Below are 21,475 nucleotides of genomic sequence, written 5' to 3' on the forward strand. Positions count from 1 at the left end.
AACATAGTGATTCAACGATTATCGTTGTGAACACTGTGTCATGTATATAAGTGTAGTTACCCTCTGTCACCATACAGTTATTACAATATTATTGACAGTTTTCTCTTTGCTGTATTTTTCATTACGATGGCTTATTTTATAATCGAAACTTTATACCTCTCAATCCCTTTCACTTATTTTCAGTCCCCCATCCCCCTCCCCTTTGGCAACCACCAGTTCTCAGTATTTATGAGATTATTTCTATTTTTGCTTGTTTGTTCATTTGTTTTGCGTTTTAGTCCCACATATAAGTGAAATCATATGGCATTGGTCTTTTTCTGACTTATTTCACTTAGAGTAATACCCTCTAGGTCCATCCATGTTGTTGCAAAGGGCAAGATCTCATTCTTTTTTTATGGCTGAGTAATATTTCAGTTTATATGTACACATACACTGTGTCTTCTTTATTCATTCATCTATCAATGGACACTTTGGGCCCATATCTTGGCTATTGCAAATAATGCTGCAATAAATATAGGGGTGTATACATCTTTTTGAATTAATGTCTTCGTATTCTTGGGTAAATACCCAGTAGCGGAGTTACAGGATCATATGGTATTTCTATTTTTGATTTTTTGAGGAACCTCCATACTCTTTTCCACAGTGGTTACATCAATGTACATTGAGGGTTGCAGACTCAATGAGGAATACTAAAAAGGAGTGAGGAGTCTGGCAGCCATACACAGACAAAAAGCCCATATGGCAAAAGAGAGTAAATATGAATCAATTTTTAAAGAGCTGAATAAATGCAATAGCATCTGAAAAATAATCACTTCACAATCTCAAAGTAGACATACATAACTAAAGTTACAAGTCGTTTCAGTAATTTTTTTTAAATTAAACATTTTAGGATGTACATGGGATTACCACTTGATTTTTTTCAGTTTATAATCAACTTAAAAAATTTATAAAAGTGTTTTTATATCTCCCCAACTTTGAGGCAATAAATGAGATTCTCAAGGTAACTACAAATTATATAAATTTAAGGGCTCATCTGTTATTAAGAAACACTGTAGAAACATTACACTATCATTTGTATGATAGATTATACAATGTATGATGGTACTGAATGTTAAAGCTTCTTTTTAATCTGTCATTGTATCTGAACAATGACTCGGGGAGAATGGATATTTACAAGAATAATCATTAAAGTAGAAATGATGAAACTTTCAGAATGACAATATATATAAATAACAACCTTGCTGGAATTCCACATCTGTCATTATCACAATATACTTATCTGTTGAAGCTAAAACCATGAGGCTAATGCTTGAACAAGAACAGCATAATACATTATATTTTAATAAAAAAAAAAAAAAAAAACCCTGTAGCCTGATTGGAAAAAAAGAACAGTATTAAATTTATATATAAAAATAAATTCTGGCAAAATTCCACAACTTTGTGGAATTTTAGAGTCATTCTTTCTTGTTTAGTCCAAAAATCAAATCCTATCCAGCAAGTACTGTTACTTAAATGCAGTTTTGTGTACTAGTCATATTGATCTATATATTGTAGATACCACTAATAACATCCCCCAAATAAAATATTTCATTAATACTAGGCATTCTCAAAGCCTAAAAGCTTAAGAAACAAATTCCTAAAAACCATGAGACTTAAAATAAGGGGTTCTGAACTTAAAATGCTTGTTAAGCTTTATTGCGTAGACTAAAATGTTGGTTTCCTAGACTCAGTAATACTAAATTGTCTATTGGGTTTAGTAGCTTCTTGCATCAGCTCCTGCAACTGTCCAATTTGTTCATCACGAAAGTCATTAAGTTTTTCTTCTGGTAGGGCAGCTCCAAAACATACTTTTTCTGTTGAATTTTGTCTGTTTTCATTAGTTTGTTGCCATAGCACTGCTGCATACACCTAATAAAAAGACCAAAAAAAAAAAAAAAAACTGAAGGTTATATATATAAAATTAAGATATGTATGCATCCATTTAATGTTAGAGGACTTGAAAAATTCTAAGTCACCTATTTTTCTCCATCACTGAAGATACAAACAATATAGTTAAGTTTTTACTGAAAATTTCAAATATACCTTTTTAGCAAAGTTTTTAACCTGGAAATCTGGGGGTTGGGTGTGACCCACGAACAGACTCGAAGAAAATGCATAAACCACCCAAAAGTCATATGCTAAAATGTATGTACACAAGCACTGCAGATAGTTGTGGGGCTAGAACTTTCCTCAGGTTTTTAAGGAGGGGTAGGGGTCTTATAGACTTAAAAGTGGGGTGCAAAATTCATTGTTAATTCCCTTGCTTACAATTAAAAGATTAAATCACACTAGAGAGAATGTTTTCAAACCTTTAACTGTTCTATATTTAATAATAATCTCTGTCAGGGAAAAATTCTACACTTTTTATGCTGTCATTTTTCTCTCATTCAATCATCATCTGCAGCCTAATATTCCAACTACTGTTGTCTTACACAAGTGATACTTTTTTGAAGCAGACTCTCACTCTACAATCAATCTTTTAATCAGACAGGAAGTAACAATGTATTTTAGTTCATGAAGTTAAAAGATTACATGTACCCTCTAGGTAAGTAAATAGTTAACTCTATGTAATGCCACTAACTTTATCTGGTTTAATTAAATTGCTTATAACTGCTGGATAGCCATTATCACCAAAGAAACTTTAATTCAAAACATTCCGACCTTTACCTGTATTGAAAATATTTTCTTTTACAGAAATCTGTTTCATATAACTGAAAGAGTTGCATGTACCCCAAGCTTTAGCAATCCCACCTCAAAGTATATGCCCAGAGCAAGGTTTCTCAACCTTCGCACTATTAACAAATTGAATAATTTGGATAATGCTACAATTTGTAGTGGGGTGGTGGGAGTCTGTTCTTCCAGGGTAGGATGTTTTAGCAGTATCTCTAGTCTCTGCCCAATAGATGCCAGGAGCACACCTCCCTTCAGTCTTGATAATCAAAAATGTCTCCAAACATTGCCAAATGTTCCCTGGCAGGCAAGACTGACCCAGGTTGAGAACTATGGCCCTAAAGAGACTTTCAAACATATGAATGAGTAGCACAGGAAGCGTGGTATTACTTGTTAAAGCAAAAATTGGAAAAAATCTCATTGTACTTTTCATTAGGAGAAAGGACAAATACACTAAGGTTTATTCAGATACTTCATCTCTTCTTTTTGTCTATACTTTATAAATTTTATTTTTTTATTAGGTTATGTTAGTCACCCTACAGTACTTCATTAGTTTTTGATGTAGTGTTCCATGATTCATTGTTTGCGTATAACACCCAGTGCTCATTGCAATACGAGTCCTCCTTAATACCCATCACTGGGCTAACCCATTCCCCACCCCCCTCCCCTCTAAAACCCTCAGTTTGTTTCCTGGAGTCCATAGTCTCTCATGGTTCATCTCCCCCTCCGATACCCCCGCTTCATTTTTCCCTTCCTTCTCCTAATGTCCTCCATGCTGTTCCTTATGTTCCACATATAAGTGAAACCATATGATAATTGTCTTTCTCTGCTTGACTTATTTCACTTAAGCATAATCCCCTCCAGTTCCATCCATGTCGATGCAAATGGTGAGTATTCCTCCTTTCTGATGGCTGAGTAATATTCCATTGTATATATGGACCACATCCTCTTTATACATTCATTTGTTGAAGGGCATCTCAGCCCCTTCCACAGTTTGGCTATTGCAAACATTGTTGCTATGAACATTGGAGTGCACGTGCCCCTTCTTTTCACTACATTTGTGTCTTGAGGGTAAATACCCAGGAGTGCAATTGCTGGGCCATAGGGTAGCTCTATTTTTAACTTTTTGAGGAACTGCCATACTGTTTTCCAAAGTGGCTGTACGAACTTGCATTCCCACCAACAATGTAAGAAGGTTCCCCTTTCTCTACAACCTCTCCAACATTTGTTTCCTGCCTTGTTAATTTTTGCCATTGTAACTGATATAAGGTGGTATCTCAATGTGGTTTTAATTTGAATTTTCCTGATGGCTCATGATGTTGGACATTTTTTCATGTGTCTGTTAGCCATTTGTATGTCTTCTTCAGAGAAGTGTCTGTTCATGTCTTCTGCCCATTTTTTGACTTATTTGTTTTTTGTGTGTTGAGTTTGAGAAGTTCTTTACAAATCTTGGATACCAGCCCTTTATCTGTAATGTCATTTGCAAATATCTTCTCCCATTCTGTGGGTTGCCTCTTTGTTTTGTTGACTATTTCCTTTGTCGTGCAGAAGCTTTTTATCTTGATGAAGCCCCAAAAGTTCACTTTTGCTTTTTTTCCCCTTGCCTTTGGAGACGTGTCCTGAAAGAAGTTGCTGTGGCCGATGTCAAAGAGATTACTGCCTATGTTCTCCTCTAGGATTTTGATGGATTCCTGTCTCACATTGAGGTCTTTCATCCATTTAGAGTTTATCTTTGTGTATGGCATAAGAGAATGGTTGAGTTTCATTCTTCTGTATATAGCTGTCCAATTTTCCCAGCACATCTATTGAAGAGACTTTTTTCCATTGCATATTTTTTCCTGCTTTGTCAAAGATATTTGACCATAGAGTTCAGGGTCCATATCTGGGCTATCTATTCTGTTCCACTGATCTATGTGTCTGTTTTGTGCCAGTACCATGCTCTCTTGGTGATCACTGCTTTGTAATATAGCTTGAAATCAGGCAACATGATGCCCCCAGCTTTGTTTTTCTTTTTCAACATTTCCTTGGCGATTTGGGGTCTTTTCTGGTTCCAAACAAATATTAGGATTGTTTGTTCCTGCTCTTTGAAAAATGCCATTGGTATTTTGATCAGGATGACATTGAAAGTATAGATTGCTCTGGGTAGCACAGACATTTTAATAATGTTTATTCTTTCGATCCATGAGCATGGAATGTTTTTTCTTCTTTTGGTGTCATCCTCAATTTCTTTCATGAGTGTTCTGTAGTTTTTAGAGTATAGATCCTTTACCTCTTTGGTTAGGTTTCTTCCGAGGTATCTTATGGTTTTTGGTGCTATTGTAAATGGAATCAACTCCCTAATTTCTTTCTATAGTTGCATTGTTAGTGTATAAGAAAGCAACTGATTTCTGTGCATTGATTTTGTATCCTGCTATATTACTGAATTGCTGTATGAGTTCTAGTAATTTGGGGGTGGAGTCTTTTGGGTTTTCCACATAAAGTATCATGTCATCTGCAAAAAGAGAGAGTTTGATTTCTTCTTTGCCAATTTGAATACCTTTTATTTCTTTTTGTTGTCTGGTTGCTGATGCTAGGATTTCTAATACTATATTGAACAACAGTGGCAGGAGTGGGCATCCTTGTCGTGTTCCTGATCTTAAGGGAATGAGAATGATATTCACTGTGGGCTTTTCATAGATGGTTTTCATGAATTTGAGGAATGTTCCCTCTACCCTCCCTACACTCTTTTCAAAAAGCCAGCTTTTGGGGGCGCCTGGGTGGCTCAGTTGGTTAAGCGACTGCCTTCGGCTCAGGTCATGATTCTGGAGTCCCGGGATCAAGTCCCACATCGGGCTCCCTGCTCAGCAGGGAGTCTGCTTCTCCCTTTGACCCTCCCCCCTCTCATGCTCTCTCTCATTCTCTCTCTCGCAAATAAATAAAATCTTAAAAAAAAAAAAAAGCCAGCTTTTGGTTTCATTGATCTTCTCCATTGTTGTTTTAGTCTCCATTTCATTTATTTCTGTTCTGATCTTTATTATTTCCTTCCTTCTACTAGATTTGGGCTTTGATTGTTCTTTTCCAAGCTAGGTCCTGTAGGTGTAAGGTTAGGTTGTTTGAGACTTTTCTTATTTCTTGAGGTAGGCCTGTATCACACGTAAGTTTCTCCCTGAAATTGCTTTCACTGCATCACAAAGATTTTGGACTGTTGTGTTTTCATTTTCTTTTTTTTTTTTAATTGACTCTTGATTTCTTTGACTCACTGGTTGTTTAGTAGCATGTTTAGCCTCCATGTGTTTGTGTTTCCACCATTTTTTTCTTGAGACTGATTTCTAGTTTCACACCTTTTGGTCAAAAAAGATGCATGATATGATTTCAATCTTCTTAAATTTATTGACACTTATTTTGTAGCCTAACATGTGGTCTATCCTGGAGAATATTCCATGTGCATTTGAAAAGAATGTGTATTCTGTTGTTTTGGATGGAGTGTTGTGCATTTAAGTCCATCTGGTCTTGAATGCAAAGCTACTGTTGGCTTATTTTCTGCCTGAATAATCTACCCATTAATGTAAGTGGGATATTAAAGTCCCCTATTACTCTCAATTTCTCCATGTCCATTAATACTTGCTTTCTGTATTTAGGTATCCAGTGTTGGATGTACAGTTGTTCACAATTGTTATATCCTCTTGTTGGATGATCCTTCTATCATTATGTGGTGCCCTTCTTTGTCTCGTTACTGTCTTTGTTCTACAGTCTATTTTGTCGGATATGAGTATTGCTACCCATTTTTTTTCCTCCCTTTTAAATGGAATATCTTTTTCCATTCTTTCCATTTCAGCCTATATGTGTCTTCAGCTCTGAAGTGAGTCTCTTGTAGACAGCATATAGATGGGTCTTGTTTTTTCATCCATTCAGTCATCTAATGTCTTTTGATTAGAGCATTTAGACCATTTACATTTGAAATAATGATTGATAGTTATGTACTTGTCATTTTGTTGAACTGTTTTCTGCTTGCTTTCTTAGTTCTCTGTTCATTTCTTCTTCTCTTACTCTTTTCCCTTGGGATTAGTGACTCTATGGTATTATGCTTGCCTTCCTTTCTCTTTATTTTTTTGTGTATTTATTATAAATTTTCAGTTTGTGGTTACCATGAGGTTTATATGTAACATTCCAAGTATAAAGCATCTATATTAAAATGGTGGCCACTTAGGTTTGAAAACATTCTAAAAGAACTTTTTGACTCCCACTTCCACAGTTCATGTAAATGTTGGCATATTTCCCTACTTCCAATTAGGGCCTTTTCTTTTCCACTTAATGAAGTCCCTTTGATATTTCTCATAATCTTGGTTTAGTTTAACTTTTGTCTGGGAAACTGTCTTTGTCAAATAGGAAAAAAATCTACAACCCAGAATATTCTTTCAACTCTTTACAGGCCAGAAGGGAGCAACATGATACATTCAAAGTTTCTGTTGAAAAATCAACAGAGGCTTTATGGAGTTTCTCTTTGTTGCTGCTTTAAAATTTTCTCTCTCTAATGTTTGACATTTCAATTACTATGTGTCAAGTGACGTGGACTTCCTTGGGTTCATCTTGTTTGGAACTCTCTGTGATTCCTCGACCAAGATGCAGATTTCCTTCGCGTTCTCTTTGCCTTCTGGGACCTCTATAATGTGAATGTGCACTTGATATTGTTCAAGACATCTTTTAGCTTCTCATTTTTAAAATTCGTTTTGCTGTTGAGCTTGGGTGCTTTCCATGACCCTGTCTTCTAGATCATTGATCAGTTTCCCTGCATCCACTAATGTGTTGATTCCCTCTAGTGTATTTCTCATTTCAGTTATTGTATTCTTCAACTCTGACTGGTTCTCTGCAGTCCAGTGAGCATCTTTATGATCATTACTTTAAATTCTATCAATCACATATATTGCTTATCTCCATTTCCTTTGGAGTATATTCCTCTGTCTCGTTGTGCTTGACATTTGGTGTTTCTTTCTATGAATTAGAATTCTCCCAAACTTGAAGGAATGGTCTTATATATGGTCATCCCCAGGGGAAACTATGTGTGCTTGGTGACTTTGGCTGCCTGGAGCTATGGCTGGTGTAGGCTGAGGGTCCCAAAGCTCTCTGTGCAGAGGGTACCCTGGCAGGACAGCTAAAGTGAAAGAAAAGTGGGGTGTCCTAGGATACTCAATGCAGAGGGTGCCCTGGTGGGGTGGCTGGAGCCAAGGTGGGGTACATGCTGGGTGAGTCCCAGGGTGCTCAGTACAGTAGATGTAAGATAGGAGGTTCCAGAGCACTCTGAGGTAGGAGGGCCCTAGCAAGCCACCTAGAGCTGAGTGGTGTGGGCCTAGAGTGTCCCAGGGTGCTTTGTTCCTGTGTTGCCTTGACATGACGGCTGGAACTGCAGTAAGTGCTGATGATGAGAGTCCTAATTTATGTTGCTCTGAGGCCTTGATGGGATGGCTGGGGCTGGTGTGGTCTAGGGTCTTGGGGCTCACTGGGGTGATAGGTCAGCTAGGGCACCCAGACCCTTCTCCTGTCCATGTTATCAAGGTAGAGGGGAAATGTAAACCAAGGCTCTTGCCAGCCCCTCCTACCCAAAGAGAATTTCAGGAGCTCCCCTCTTGTTTGGCAGATTTTCCCTTCTTGTTTGGATCCTTTATATTGTAGCTGTTCTTTGGTTTTTGTTTCGTTTTGATCATGATAGTGTACTCCTTAATCCTCATCACCTATTTCACCCATTCCCCCACCCACCTCCCCTCTGGTAAGCATCAGTTGGTTCTCTATAGTTAAGGGTCTGTTTCTTTGTGTCTCTCTTCCCCCCGCCCCCACATGAGTAAAATCATATATGGTATTTGTCTTTCTCTGACTTATTTCACATAGCATTATTTTCTCTAGCTCTCTCCAGGTTGTAAATGACAAGATTCCATTTTTTACAGCTGGGCAATAATCCACCGTATATACATACCACACTTTCTTTATCCATTCATATATCAATAGATGCTAGGTCTGCTTCCATATTTTGTTTATTGCAGCATTATTTACAATAGCCATAGGGTGCATGTATCCCTTTGAATTAGTGTGTTATATTTTTTGGGTAAATACCCAGTAGTGGGATTACTGGATTGTAGAATCTATTTTGAACTTTTTGAGGATACTCCATACTGTTTTCCCCAGGAGCTGCAGCAGGTTACATTCCTACCAACAGTGTATGAAAGTTCCTTTTTCTCCACATTCTTGCCAACACTTGTTTCTTGGGGTTTTGATTTTAGCCATTCTGATAGGTCTGAGGTGATATCTCATTGTAGTTTTGCATTTCCCTGATGATGGGTGATATTGAGCATCTTTTCATGTGTCTGTCAGCCATCTGGATCTCTTCTTTGGAAAAATGTCTGTTCATGTCTTCTGCCCATTTTTTAACTGGATTATTTGGCTTTCTGGGTGTTGAGTTTGATAAGTTCTTTATATATTTATCTGATATATCATTTGCAAGTATCTTCTCTCATTCAGTAGATTGTCTTTTCATTTTGTTGGTTGTATCCTTCACTGTGCAGAAGCTTTTTATTTTGCTGTAGTCCCAATAGTTTATTTTTGCTTTTATTTCCTTTGCCTTGGGAGACATATCTAGAAAAATGTTGCTACAGCCAATGTTAGAAAAATTACTGTCTGTGTTCTCTTCAAGGACTTTTATGGTTTCAGGTCTTACATTTAGGCCTTGAACCCATTTTGAGTTTATTTTTGCATATGGTAAAAAAAAGTGGTCTAAGTTTCATTCTTTTGCATGTAGCTGTCCAGTTTTCCCAGCACCATTTCTTGAAGAGACTGTCTTTTTCACACTGCATATTCTTTCCTCCTTTGTTACAGATTAACTGACCATATAATCATGTGTTTATTTCTGGGTTTTCCATTCTGTTCCATTGATCTACATGTCTATTTTTATTCCAATACCATACTGTTCTAATTACTCCCACTTTGTAATATAACTTGAAGTCTGGAATTGTGATGCCTCCAGTTCTGTTTTTCTTGTAGTTGCTCTTTTAAATGGCAGCCTTTTTTACTGTGCTCCAAGGCATCTGCTGCAGGTGTGTGCCAGATAGCCTGGGGCTCACTCAGGCAGAAGGCCTATCAAGGCACCCAGCCTCTTCTCCCATTTGTACTTTCAAAATGGAGGGAGAGTATAAAGCACCAACAGCTCTCCTGCCATTTGGCAGGGTTCTAGAGCTGGTTCCTTTACATTCTAGTTGCCCTTTTAAACCAAAGCTTTTTTTCTTTGGTCTAGAGCAAACATATCTGCTTATTGTCCCTCAGTATGATCCCTCCCCACTGTACTTTGTGGTGGGGGTTCCCTTTGTTATCATGTAGAGAACAGCAAGAGAAATGGAAACATGGTATATCTATCTTTTTTTGTGCAGAAGCTGTTCAGTCACCTATCAGGTTTTTTTCAGGAGGAATTGCTCTATCAATAGTTATGGATTTGGTGTATCAATGTTGGAGATAAGGTCTTCTATGCTGCCATCCTGGACTAGAATTTCAGATATTACTTTAGAACCCATTAATAGGTAAATGAACTAAATGCCTATTAGCATGGATGAATGTCCAAAACAGAATCCAAAAAATGGATTTTAAAAAGGTATTCATTTGTAGAAATGGGAAAACTGATACTCAAATTCAAATATAAGAGGCCCTTATTAGCCAAAACATACTTGAAAAAGAACAAATTTGGAGCACTCACAGCATCCAACTTCAAAACTGACAAAGCTACATTAAATAATCAAAACACTGTGATATAGGCTTTAGGATAAACATATAGATCAACAGAATAACAATGAGAGTCCAGAAATAAACCTATATATAGGGCCAATTGTTTTCCAACAAGGGTGTCAAGTGCACTCAATGGGGGAAAGAACAATCTCTTCAAGAGATACTTCAGGGAAAACTGGATCTCTATCTCCTATCTTAAACAAAACTTAACACAAAAATCCATGAAATTTCAGACCTAAATATGAGAGAGAAAATCATAAAACTCCTAGAAGAATACAGGTAAATCTTATGACCTTGAATTTGGTAATGAATTCTGAAATATGACCCCAAAACATGAGCAACAAAAGAAGAAATAAACTGGGCTTCATCAAAAGCTTCTGTGTTCCAGAAAACATTATTAAGAAAGTGAAAAAACACTACAGAATGGGTAAAAAAAATTATATGATGAAAAAGCCCAGACTTATATAAAAAAAAAAAAACTACATTTCAACAACAAAAAGACAACAACCCAATTTAAAAATGTGCAAAGACTTCTAATGTGCTTCTTGACCATTTGTATATCATCATTGTAAGATACTCAATATGATCAGGGAAATGCAAATCAAAGATCTAAAGAAAATGGAACCCTTGGGCATTGCTGATGGGAATATGAAATGGTATAGCCACTGTGGAAGACAATTCGGCAGTTCCCACAAGGTTAAAGAATTACCATAAGACCCAGCAATTCCACTCATCGGTATTTACCCAAAATAAATGAAAGCAGGAATTCATACTTCTACACTTCTGTTCATAACAGCCTTACTCACAATACCTAATATGTGTAAATACCCAAGTGTCCATTAAGAGATGAACAGATAAAATGTGGTACAGATGTAAAATGAAATATTTACCCTTAAAAAGGAATGAAGTTGGATGGAAAAAAGATGGGGAAGGAGCAGGGGACCCTATTCCAACTGGTCCCCGGAATTGAGCTGGATATCTACCAGACCACTCAACACCCATGAAATCAGCATGAGATGTAAGAAGATATATCTGGATTTCTACAAACAGAATATCACAGGCAGTTGGTTTCGAGGTATGAAGCGGGGAGCCATGATTCTGTGGGCAGATATCCAAAGATAAATGGAAGGCGGAGGGAGCCGTGGGGATCCTACACCACCAGTGAGCAACAGCCTCCTGCACTGGGGACAGGGCACAGACTCACAGACTGGTAGTGGTGGGGAAAGGACTTTAAGGCAGCCCCCCAGACTGAAACCTGAAGCGGCGGGGTCATGTATGCAAACTGGGGGCGGCTGACGGTTTTAGAAGTACAAAGGGCAGAGACGAGCTCCTGTACCCCGACCTGCAGGCAAGGACTGGGAGCCCTGCTGAGGGGCGCACAACCCAGGACACTGCAGTTTATAGCAGCACAGACAGAAACGGAAATAATGTGGCCTGGAGAGTTCACTGAAGAACAGACTGTGATCTCTCTGCTCTGAGGCAGAGGGTTGGAAACGGTCTCTTCTGCTCTGTTGGAAGAGACGAGGAAAGCCACCAGAGAACAAAAGCCCCAAAAACCAGTTTTCACTGAGCCCATTCCCCCCCCCCACCACAGTGGGCAGGGCAACTCTGCCCAAACAGGCTTGCCTGAGTAAAAGTGCAGCAGGCCCCTCCCCCGAGAAGACAGGCTGGGAGAACAAGAGGCCAACAACCCTAAGGTCCCTATAAAACAGGTGCATCTTGCTTGGGTTGTGGTCAATAATTTGGACTCTGTACATTCCCTCAACCACCCATCAACAGAAAGAGTAGGAGGAGGAACCCCCAAAATAGGAAAGACTCAGAGATTATGACTTCTGCCACAGATTTACAAATGGATACAGATGTAACCAAGATGTCGGATATGGAATTCAGGGTAGCAGTTGTGAAGACAAGAGCTAGAATGGAGAAATTGATTAATGGCAACCTAGAGTATCTAGATTAGATCTCATTGATAGCATTTTTAAGTTCTGCCCTTAGAGACTCTAACAGCTAGGGTAAGCGAGGCAGAAGAATGAATTAGTGATCTAGAAGACCAATTGATAGAAAAGAAGGATAAAGAGGGGGAAACAACTCAAAATCCATGAAAACAGAATCAGAAAACTAAGTGACAATATGAAATGTTCCAATGTCAGAATTATTGGGATCCCTGAGGGGATGAAGAGAGAGAGAGGGCTAGAAGATATATTTTTGAACAAATCGTAGCTGAGAACTTCCCTAATCTGGGGAATGAAACAAACAGTCATGTCTTAGAGGCAAGAGGACCCCTCCCAAGACCAAGGAAAAAAGGCCAATGCCCCGGAATGTAATAGTAAAACTCACAAATCTTAGAACCAAGGAAACCATCTTAAGGGCAGGTAGGGGGAAGAGATTCCTTACATACACAGGGAAGAACATCAGAATAACGTCAGACCTACCCACAGAGACCTGGCAAGACATTTTCAGGTCCTAAACGAGAAGAACATGCAACCAAGAATACTTTATCTGGCAAGGCTGTCATTTAGAATGGATGGAGAGATGCAGAACTTCCAAGTCTGGCAGAAACTGAAAGAATATGTGACCACTAAGCTGGCCCTGCAAGAAATATTAAGGGGGGGGTTCTATAAAAGGAGAAAGACCCCAAGAGTGATATACAACAGAAATTTACAAGGACAATCTATAAAAACGACGTCTTCACAGGCAACATGATGACAATTAATTCATATCTTTCAATAATCACTCTCAATGTGAATGGCCTAAATGCTCCCCTAAAACGGCACAGAGTTGCAGATTGGCTAAAAAGACAGGACCCATCCATAGGCTGTCTAAAGGAGATGCATTTTGAACCTAAAGATACATCCAGACTGAAAGTGAAGGGATGGAGATCCATCTTCCATGCCAATGGACCTCAAAAGAAAGCTGGGGTAGCAATTCTTATATCAGACAAATTAGATTTTAAACTAAAGACCGTAGTCAGACACACAGAAGGACACTATATCATTGTTAAAGGGTCTATCCAACAAGAAGATCTAACAATTGTAAGTATCTATGCCCCCAACATGGGAGCAGCCATCTACATAAGCCAACTGTTAACCAAAATAGTCATATTGATCATAATACGTTAATTTTAGGAGACCTCAATATTCCACTCTCAGCAATACAGCATCTAAATAGAAAAATCAACAAACAAGAGCTTTGAATGACACACTGGACCAGATGGACCTCATAGATATATACAGAACATTTTACCCTAAAACAATACTCATTCTTCTTGAGCACACATGGAACTTTCTCCAGAATAGACCACATACTGGGCCACAGATCAGGTCTCAACCGATACCAAAAGTATGAGATTATTCCCTGCATATTCTCAGACCATAATGCTTTAAAACTGGAACTCAATCACACGAAAAAATTTGGCAGAAATTCAAACACTTGGAAGCTAAAGACTACTCTACTCAAGAATGTTTGGGTCAACCAGGAAATCAAAGAAGAACTTAAACAATTCATGGAAACCAATGAGAATGAAACCTCATCGGTCCAAAACCTATGGGATACTGCAAAGGCAGTCCTAAGGGGGAAATATATAGCCATCCAAGCCTCACTCAAAAAAATAGAAAAATCCTGAATTCACCAATTCTGCACCTTAAAGAACTACAGAAAGTGAAATAATGCCTAAGCCATGCATTAGAAAAGAAATAATTAAGATTAGAGCAGAGATCAATGAATTAGAAACCAGAAACAGAGTAGATCATATCAATGAAACTAGAAGCTGGTTCTTTGAAAGAATTAATAAGATCAATAAACCACTGGCCAGACTTATTCAAAAGAAGAGAGAAAGGACTCAAATTAATAAAATTATGAATGAAAGGGGAGAGATCACGACTAACACCAAGGAAATAGAAACAATTATTAGAAATTATTATCAACTATATGCCAATGAACTGAGCAATCTGGATGCAATGGATGGCTTCCTATAAACCTATAAACTGCCAAAACTGAAACAGGAAGAAACTGACAACCTGAACAGGACAATAACCAATAACGAGACTGAAGCAATGATCAAAAACCTCCCAAAAAACGAGTCCAGGACCTGATGGATTCCCTGGGGAATTCTACGAAACATTCAAAGAAGAAATAACACCTATTCTCCTGAAGCTGTTTCAAAAAATGGAAACAGAAGGAAAGCTTCCAGACTCATTCTATGAGGTCAGCATTACCTCCCCAAACCAGGCAAATACCCCATCAAAAAGGAGATTTTCAGACCGATATCCCTGATGAATATGGATTCCAAAATCCTCAACAAAATCCTAGCTAATAGGATCCAACAACACATTAAAAGGATCATCCACCATGACCAAGTGGGATTTATCCCCGGGATGCAAGGGTGGGTCACCATTCGCAAATCAATCAATGTGATAGAACACATTAATAAGAGGAGGGAGAAGAACCATATGGTCCTCTCAGTTGATGCAGAAAAAGCATTTGACAAAATACAGCATCCTTTCCTGATTAAAACTCTTCAAAGTATAGGGATAGAGGGAACATTCCTCAAGTTCATAAAATCCATCTATGAAAAACCCACAGCAAATATCATCCTCAATGGGGAAAAGCTGAGAGCCTTTCCCTTAAGATCAGGAACACATCAAGGATGCCCACTCTCACCACTATTGTTCAACATAGTACTAGAAGTCCTGCAATCAGACAACAACAAGAAATAAAAGGTATTCAAATTGGCAAAGAAGAAGTCAAACTCTCTTTTCGCAGATGACAGGATACTTTATGTGGAAAACCCAAAAGACTCCACCCCCAAATTACTAGATCTCATACAGCAATTCAGTAATGTGGCAGGATACAAAATCAATGCACAGAAATCAGTTGCTTTCTTATACACTAACAATGCAACTGCAGAAAGAGAAATTAGAGAACAATTCCATTTACAATAGCACCAAAAACCATAAGATACCTTGGAATAAACCTAACCAAAGAGGTAAAGGATCTATACTCTAGAAACTACAGAACACTCATGTTCCATCACAAAAAGATGGAACAACATTCCATGCTCATGGATCGGAAGAATAAACATTATTAAAATGTCTATGCTACCCAGAGCAATCTATACTTTCAATGCCATCCTGATCAAAATTCCAATGACATTTTTCAAAGTGCTGGAACAAACAATCCTAAAATTTGTATGGAACCAGAAAAGACCCCGAATTGCCAAGGAAATGTTGAAAAAGAAAAACAAACCTGGGGGCATCATGTTGCCTGATTTCAAGCTATATTACAAAGCAGTGATCACCAAGAGAGCATGGTACTGGCACAAAAACAGACACATAGATCAATGGAACAGAATAGATAGCCCAGATATGGACCCTGAACTCTATGGTCAAATATCTTCGACAAAGCAGGAAAAAATATGCACTGGAAAAAAGACAGTCTCTTCAATAAATGGTGCGGGGAAAATTGGACAGCCACATGCAGAAGAATGAAACTTGACCATTCTCTAACACCATACACAAAGATAAACTCAAAATGGATGAAAAACCTCAGTGTGAGACAGGAATCCATCAAAATCCTAGAGGAGAACATAGGCAGTAACCTCTTCGACATCAGCCACAGCAACTTCTTTCAAGATACATCTCCAAAGGCTAGTGAAGCAAAAGCAAAAAGGAACTTTTGGGACTTCATGAAGACAAAAAGCTTCTGCACAGCAAAGGAAACAGTCAACAGAACAGAGGCAACTCACAGAATGGGAGAAGATATTTACAAATGACAGTACAGATAAAAGGCTGATTTCCAAGCTATAAAGAACTTCTCAAATTCAACACCTAAAAAACAATCAAGTCAAAAAATGAGCAGAAGACATGAACAGACACTTCTCTGAAGAAGATATACAAATGGCTAACAGACACATGAAAAAATGTTCAACATCATTAGGCATCAGGGAAATTCAAATCAAAACCACACTGAGATACCATCCTACACCAGTTACAATGGCAAAAATTGACAAGGCAAGAAACAACAAATGTTGGCGAGGTTGTGGAGAAAAGCGATCTCTCTTACACTGTTGGTGGGAATACAAGTTGGTAGAGCCACTTTGGAAAACAGTGTGGAGGTGCCTCAAAAAATTAAAAATAGAGCTACCCTATGACCCAGCAATTACACTACTGGGTATTTACCCCAAAGATACAGATGTAGTGAAAAGAAGGGCCATATGCACCCCAATGTTCATAGCAGCAATGTCCGCAATAGCCAAACTGTGGAAGGAGCCAAGATGCCCTTCAAAAGACGAATGGATAAAGAAGATGTAGTCCATATATACAATGGAATATTACTCAGCCATCAGAAAGGAGGAATACTCACCATTTGCATTGACATGGATGGAACTGGAGGGGATTATGCTTAAGTGAAATAAGTCAAGCAGAGAAAGACAATTATCATATGGTTTCACTTATATGTGGAACATAAGGAACAGCATGGAGGACATTAGGAGAAGGAAGGGAAAAATAAGGGGGGGGTGGAAATCGGAGGGAGAGATGAACCATGAGAGACTATGGACTCCAGGAAACAAACTGAGGGTTTTAGAGGGGAGGGTGGTGGGGGGATGGGTTAGCCCGGTGATGGGTATTAAGGAGGGCACATATTGCAATGAGCACTGGGTGTTACACGAAAACAATCATGGATCACTACATCAAAAATTAATGATGTACTGTATAGTGACTAACAATAAAATTAAAAAAGGAATGAAGTTCTGGTATATTCTACAACGTGGATAACCTTGAAAACATTATGCTAATAAGCCAACACAATGAATATTATAGGATTCCACTTACAGGAAATATGTAGAATAAGCAAATTTAGAGAGACAGAAAATAGAACAGAGGTTGCCAGGGGTTGGGAAAATGGGATTTATTGCATAATAAGCACAAAGTACCTGTTTGGTTAAGAAAAGGTTTTGGGTATAGATAGTGGTAACTGATGCACAACATGGTAAATGCAATTAATGCTCATGAATTATAGGCTTAAAAATGGTTGAAATGGCAAATTTCATGTTATATATATTTTTATCACATTAAGAAAAAGGTTATGCAAGATGTTCAATCAATTAATGGTGGGGTAACTTCTATCAGACCAACCCTCCTCCAAATAACCTTGTAAACTCTGGACAAATATAATCAAACAACAACCCCAGGGCACCTGAGAACAACCAAAGTCAAACAGAAAATAGAAAGGAGTTGACTCTTCAGAAAACTACAGAAAATACTAGGTTAGACTCCCATTTTTACAACTTTTTGTCTAAGATCCCAGTTGGTGCCAAGAAGTAACTAAAGAATCAGCAGACATTGTACGATAACCACAGCAATTGGAAAGCAACAAGGGGAAATCACAGGAAAAAAGAGCTACAGAAAGGGAACTCTGAATTCTGTAAATAAACTCTGCCAAAATCTCTGGCTAACCCCTTAACTATGAATGCTCAGGACAGACTCACACAGCCCCTCCCCCCCCCAAAAAAATGGCAAAAAAGAAAGCAAGAAATAGATATTTCAGCAGCTTCTTGTCAGAGGAGACAGAGTTTGGGATCTGAGTTCTGCCAAGGTAACTGCTTGATAAAATCAATAAGCTTTGGAAGAAGATAGTGGAATAAGGTCTCTACAATGTATCATTCAGTCCCCAGGAAACAAATCCAAGATTACTAGAAACATGAAGAATTTCAAAAGAAAAGACAATGTCTGAAATGATTCATATATTACTGGAAAAGAATTTTATTTTTAAGTAATGTCTCCACCCAATGTGGGGCTCCATCTCACAACCCTGACATCAAGAGTTGCATGCTCTACTGACTGAGCTAACCCGGTCCCCCAGTGGAAAAGGATTTTAAACCACCTATTATGAATACGTGCAAGTATGTAAAAGAAAATTTGGTCATAAAGAATGCCTAGATGAGAAGTCTCAAAAAACAAAAACAAAAAAAAGAGAAACTGTTAGACCCAGATGAAAACTCTGGAACTCTAAAATGCAGTATCTGAAATGTAAAAAACCTCACTGGTCTTAATAGCATACTAGAATTGAAAGAAGAAAGATTCAATAAACTTGAAAATAAATCAGAAGTTATCCAATCTGAAAGAAAAAAACTATTAAATTTAAGATCAATGTTTTATGGGACAATGTCAAAACATTTACATATTTAAATAGAATCCCAGAAAAAGAGAATGAGGCAGAAAATATATTTGAAAAGTAATTATCTTAAAAATGTACAGATTCAAAAAGCTTAGTAAGCTCCCAGCAAGATAATTACATAATGAAGCCACTCCAACTAGGTGTTATACTCAAATGATAAATTATTGAACACTACATCTGAAACTAATGATGTACTATGTTGGCTAATTCAACTTAAATAAAAAATTTAAAAAGTAGTAATAATGAAGCCACTCCTAGCCATACCAGAGCAAAATGTTAAAAAGGACCAATAAAGCAAAAATCTTATTTATAAATAGTATGACCATTTTGTATACATTTTAAAAATAGAATATTATTCACAAACATTATATATATGTATATGCAAAATATATCAAAACAAACATGGAAACAACAGACACCAATGTCAAGATACTGATTACCTCTAAGGACATAGAAAGGGGAAAAGACTGGGGTAAAGTTTTATCTGCACTCTTAATGTCTTTTTAAAAGACTGATCTAATGCAAATCCTGTAAAATGTCAGTATAGGCAGCTCCACTAGAGGCCTCAAAATGGAAACAAGTGCCCCATACCAATGATTGGGGGCAGACTGTAATACATCTTTCATACCTACAGTAAATAGTTTATTATCAGGACCTCTATAATGCTCAGCAGAGACGGCATGCTTCATTCTCTCCTCTTGCAATATCTCTTCCATGGTCAGCCATCATAAAGGGAGAGGTGCGTATATTTCCCTCTTTAGGCCAAGCTGATTTACAGCCCCATGCCAGCCAGGAGAGTAAAGGAGTCACATGATCTTCATTGATGGCTCCATGCAGACCCTGCTCTAAATCAGGATGTGTCATAATGGACACCATGTTGGACACTTGTTCCCAAAAGCAAAATGCCTTCAATGCCCACATCCCATAGATAGAACCATGCTGTGATGGACTCCCTTCCTTTGTGTCTGAATTTATTCCCCAATTCCACCAGTTTGGTGTATAGTTGCTCAGTGTGGTTCTGGGGTTCCACACCCTGTGGCGTGGCTGCTCTGCTTTCACTTTGGTGGTTAAAACCAGCTGAACTGAGGGAATGAGAATGTCTCTGGACTCATCCCAATCTCTTCCTCAGTTGAGCTCTCAACAGGGCTGCATGACTTGATCCCAGGTGGGCTTAGAGATAACCACCCAAACTCATTGCTAGGGCAACTTACAACCCTTCAGCCAGGGCCAGTCTGCATGCTAGAGTTTCTAATTTATCATCTTGTTTCCTCAAGCAGATTATCAAGTTCTCTACAGTCTTTGCTTGTGCTAGTGTTCCTCTCTAAGCATAATTCCTCCTGCACATGGTACATTTTCTCCAAGGCAGCTAATTCTGCTTCTGCCCCAAGGACAGCTGTAAGGAGGGGCCACCCAACCTCAGAGGCAGCTACTCACCTGTGTATCCATCCTCTAAATCAAAATTTCCTCTAGACACTTAAGCATTTTCAAGGTGTCCCTGTACTCACAGTGTGGGCCCCATCCATCAATGATTGCAACTATAAGGCCAAATGTGGATGGTCGCCCCAGAATTTCCCCCTTTCCCACATCTAGGCACTCACAGGGTTTTTTCCAGCCTCCTGGCTGGCCTGCCAATGGTCTAATTGCACCCCAGTAGACTCTAAGCCCAGGGTGGGTGATGGTCTGGGGAGGCCAAAGAAAAGCAACTGAAACGTAGGTTTATTGAGAGAACTTACATACAGGGAGTCCAGGAGCAGCTGACTGGACAAAGCATTCACTGCTAGGATCTATATGTAGCAAGCTTTTATAATGTAGTGACTGAGCCCAGCAGCCGGCTGTAGCCCTTCTCCTTATTGCACAGCCAGTGTTCCAAAGAGATCTAGGCCTGCCATTTAGGACTCTTCCTTACAGAGGAGATGCTCTGGGTTAGCCACCCCAAGAGCCCCTGACCTTGAATAGTGAACAATACATTCTACATATTTTGCTTGATGGGAATACAGAGGGAGAAACAGTAACAGGAAAACCTTACCAGTGAAGGTATATAGTTATATTCAGAATACTCTAATGGTGGTCAGTAAATCACATAAATCCAACATGAAGTTTAAACACAAAAGTATTAATGGATACACAACATAAAAAGTTGTAGGTTGTGAAAATAAAAATAGAAAACATGGGGCGAAGAAGTAAAAATGTGAAGCTTTAGTATGCATTTAATGTTATCAGCTTAAAAGAGAGTGAAATAAATAGACTCAGAAAAGATGAAGGGAAAGGAATCTAAGCCACTAAAGAAAATCATCAAATCACAAAGGAATAGAGCAACAGATGAAAGGTAACAAAAGAATTGCAGAATAGCCAAAAAATAATTAACAGAATAGCAATAGTAAGTCCTTACCTATCATTAATAACTTTAAATATAAATGGACTGAATTCCTCAATAGAAAGATGCAAAATGACTGAATGGATTACAAAAAACAAAAACAAAAACTATGCTGTCTACAAGAGGATCACTTTAGAGTTAAGGACACCTATAGACTGAAACTAAAGGGACAGAAAAGATACATACTATGCCTATGGAAATCACGAGAAAGCTAAGGTAGCTATACTTAGATAAAACAGACATCAAGACAAAGACTGATAAAAAACAAAGAAGGTCATTATATAATAATAAAAAGGTCAATCCAACAAGAGGATATGTTAATATTTATGCAGCCAACATAGGAGCACTTAAATATATAAAGCAAATGTTAACAGACCTACAGTGGAAACAGTCAGCAATACAGTAATAGTGCGAAACTTCAATACCTGGATCTGGATAGATCATCTAGAAAGAAAATCAATAATAAAACACTGGACTTAA

General features: G+C 38.2%; 1 protein-coding gene across 1 annotated transcript in view; it reads right to left on the minus strand.

The window, feature by feature from the left end:
- Positions 1–306: 306 nt before the first annotated feature.
- The window catches only part of SDHAF3 (succinate dehydrogenase complex assembly factor 3), a 74,637-nt gene continuing 53,468 nt past the window's right edge, over positions 307–21,475 (minus strand). The window contains exon 2 of the mRNA XM_064575243.1: positions 307–1,908. Within this exon, the coding sequence (XP_064431313.1) occupies positions 1,705–1,908 (204 nt within the window). The 3' untranslated portion in view covers positions 307–1,704. The remainder of the gene's footprint in view (positions 1,909–21,475) is intronic.

The sequence above is a fragment of the Mirounga angustirostris genome, unplaced genomic scaffold (genome assembly GCF_029215605.1).
Source record: "Mirounga angustirostris isolate CCGP_5_RB_7025 unplaced genomic scaffold, mMirAng1.0.hap1 SCAF_12, whole genome shotgun sequence".
Lineage (NCBI taxonomy): Eukaryota > Metazoa > Chordata > Mammalia > Carnivora > Phocidae > Mirounga > Mirounga angustirostris.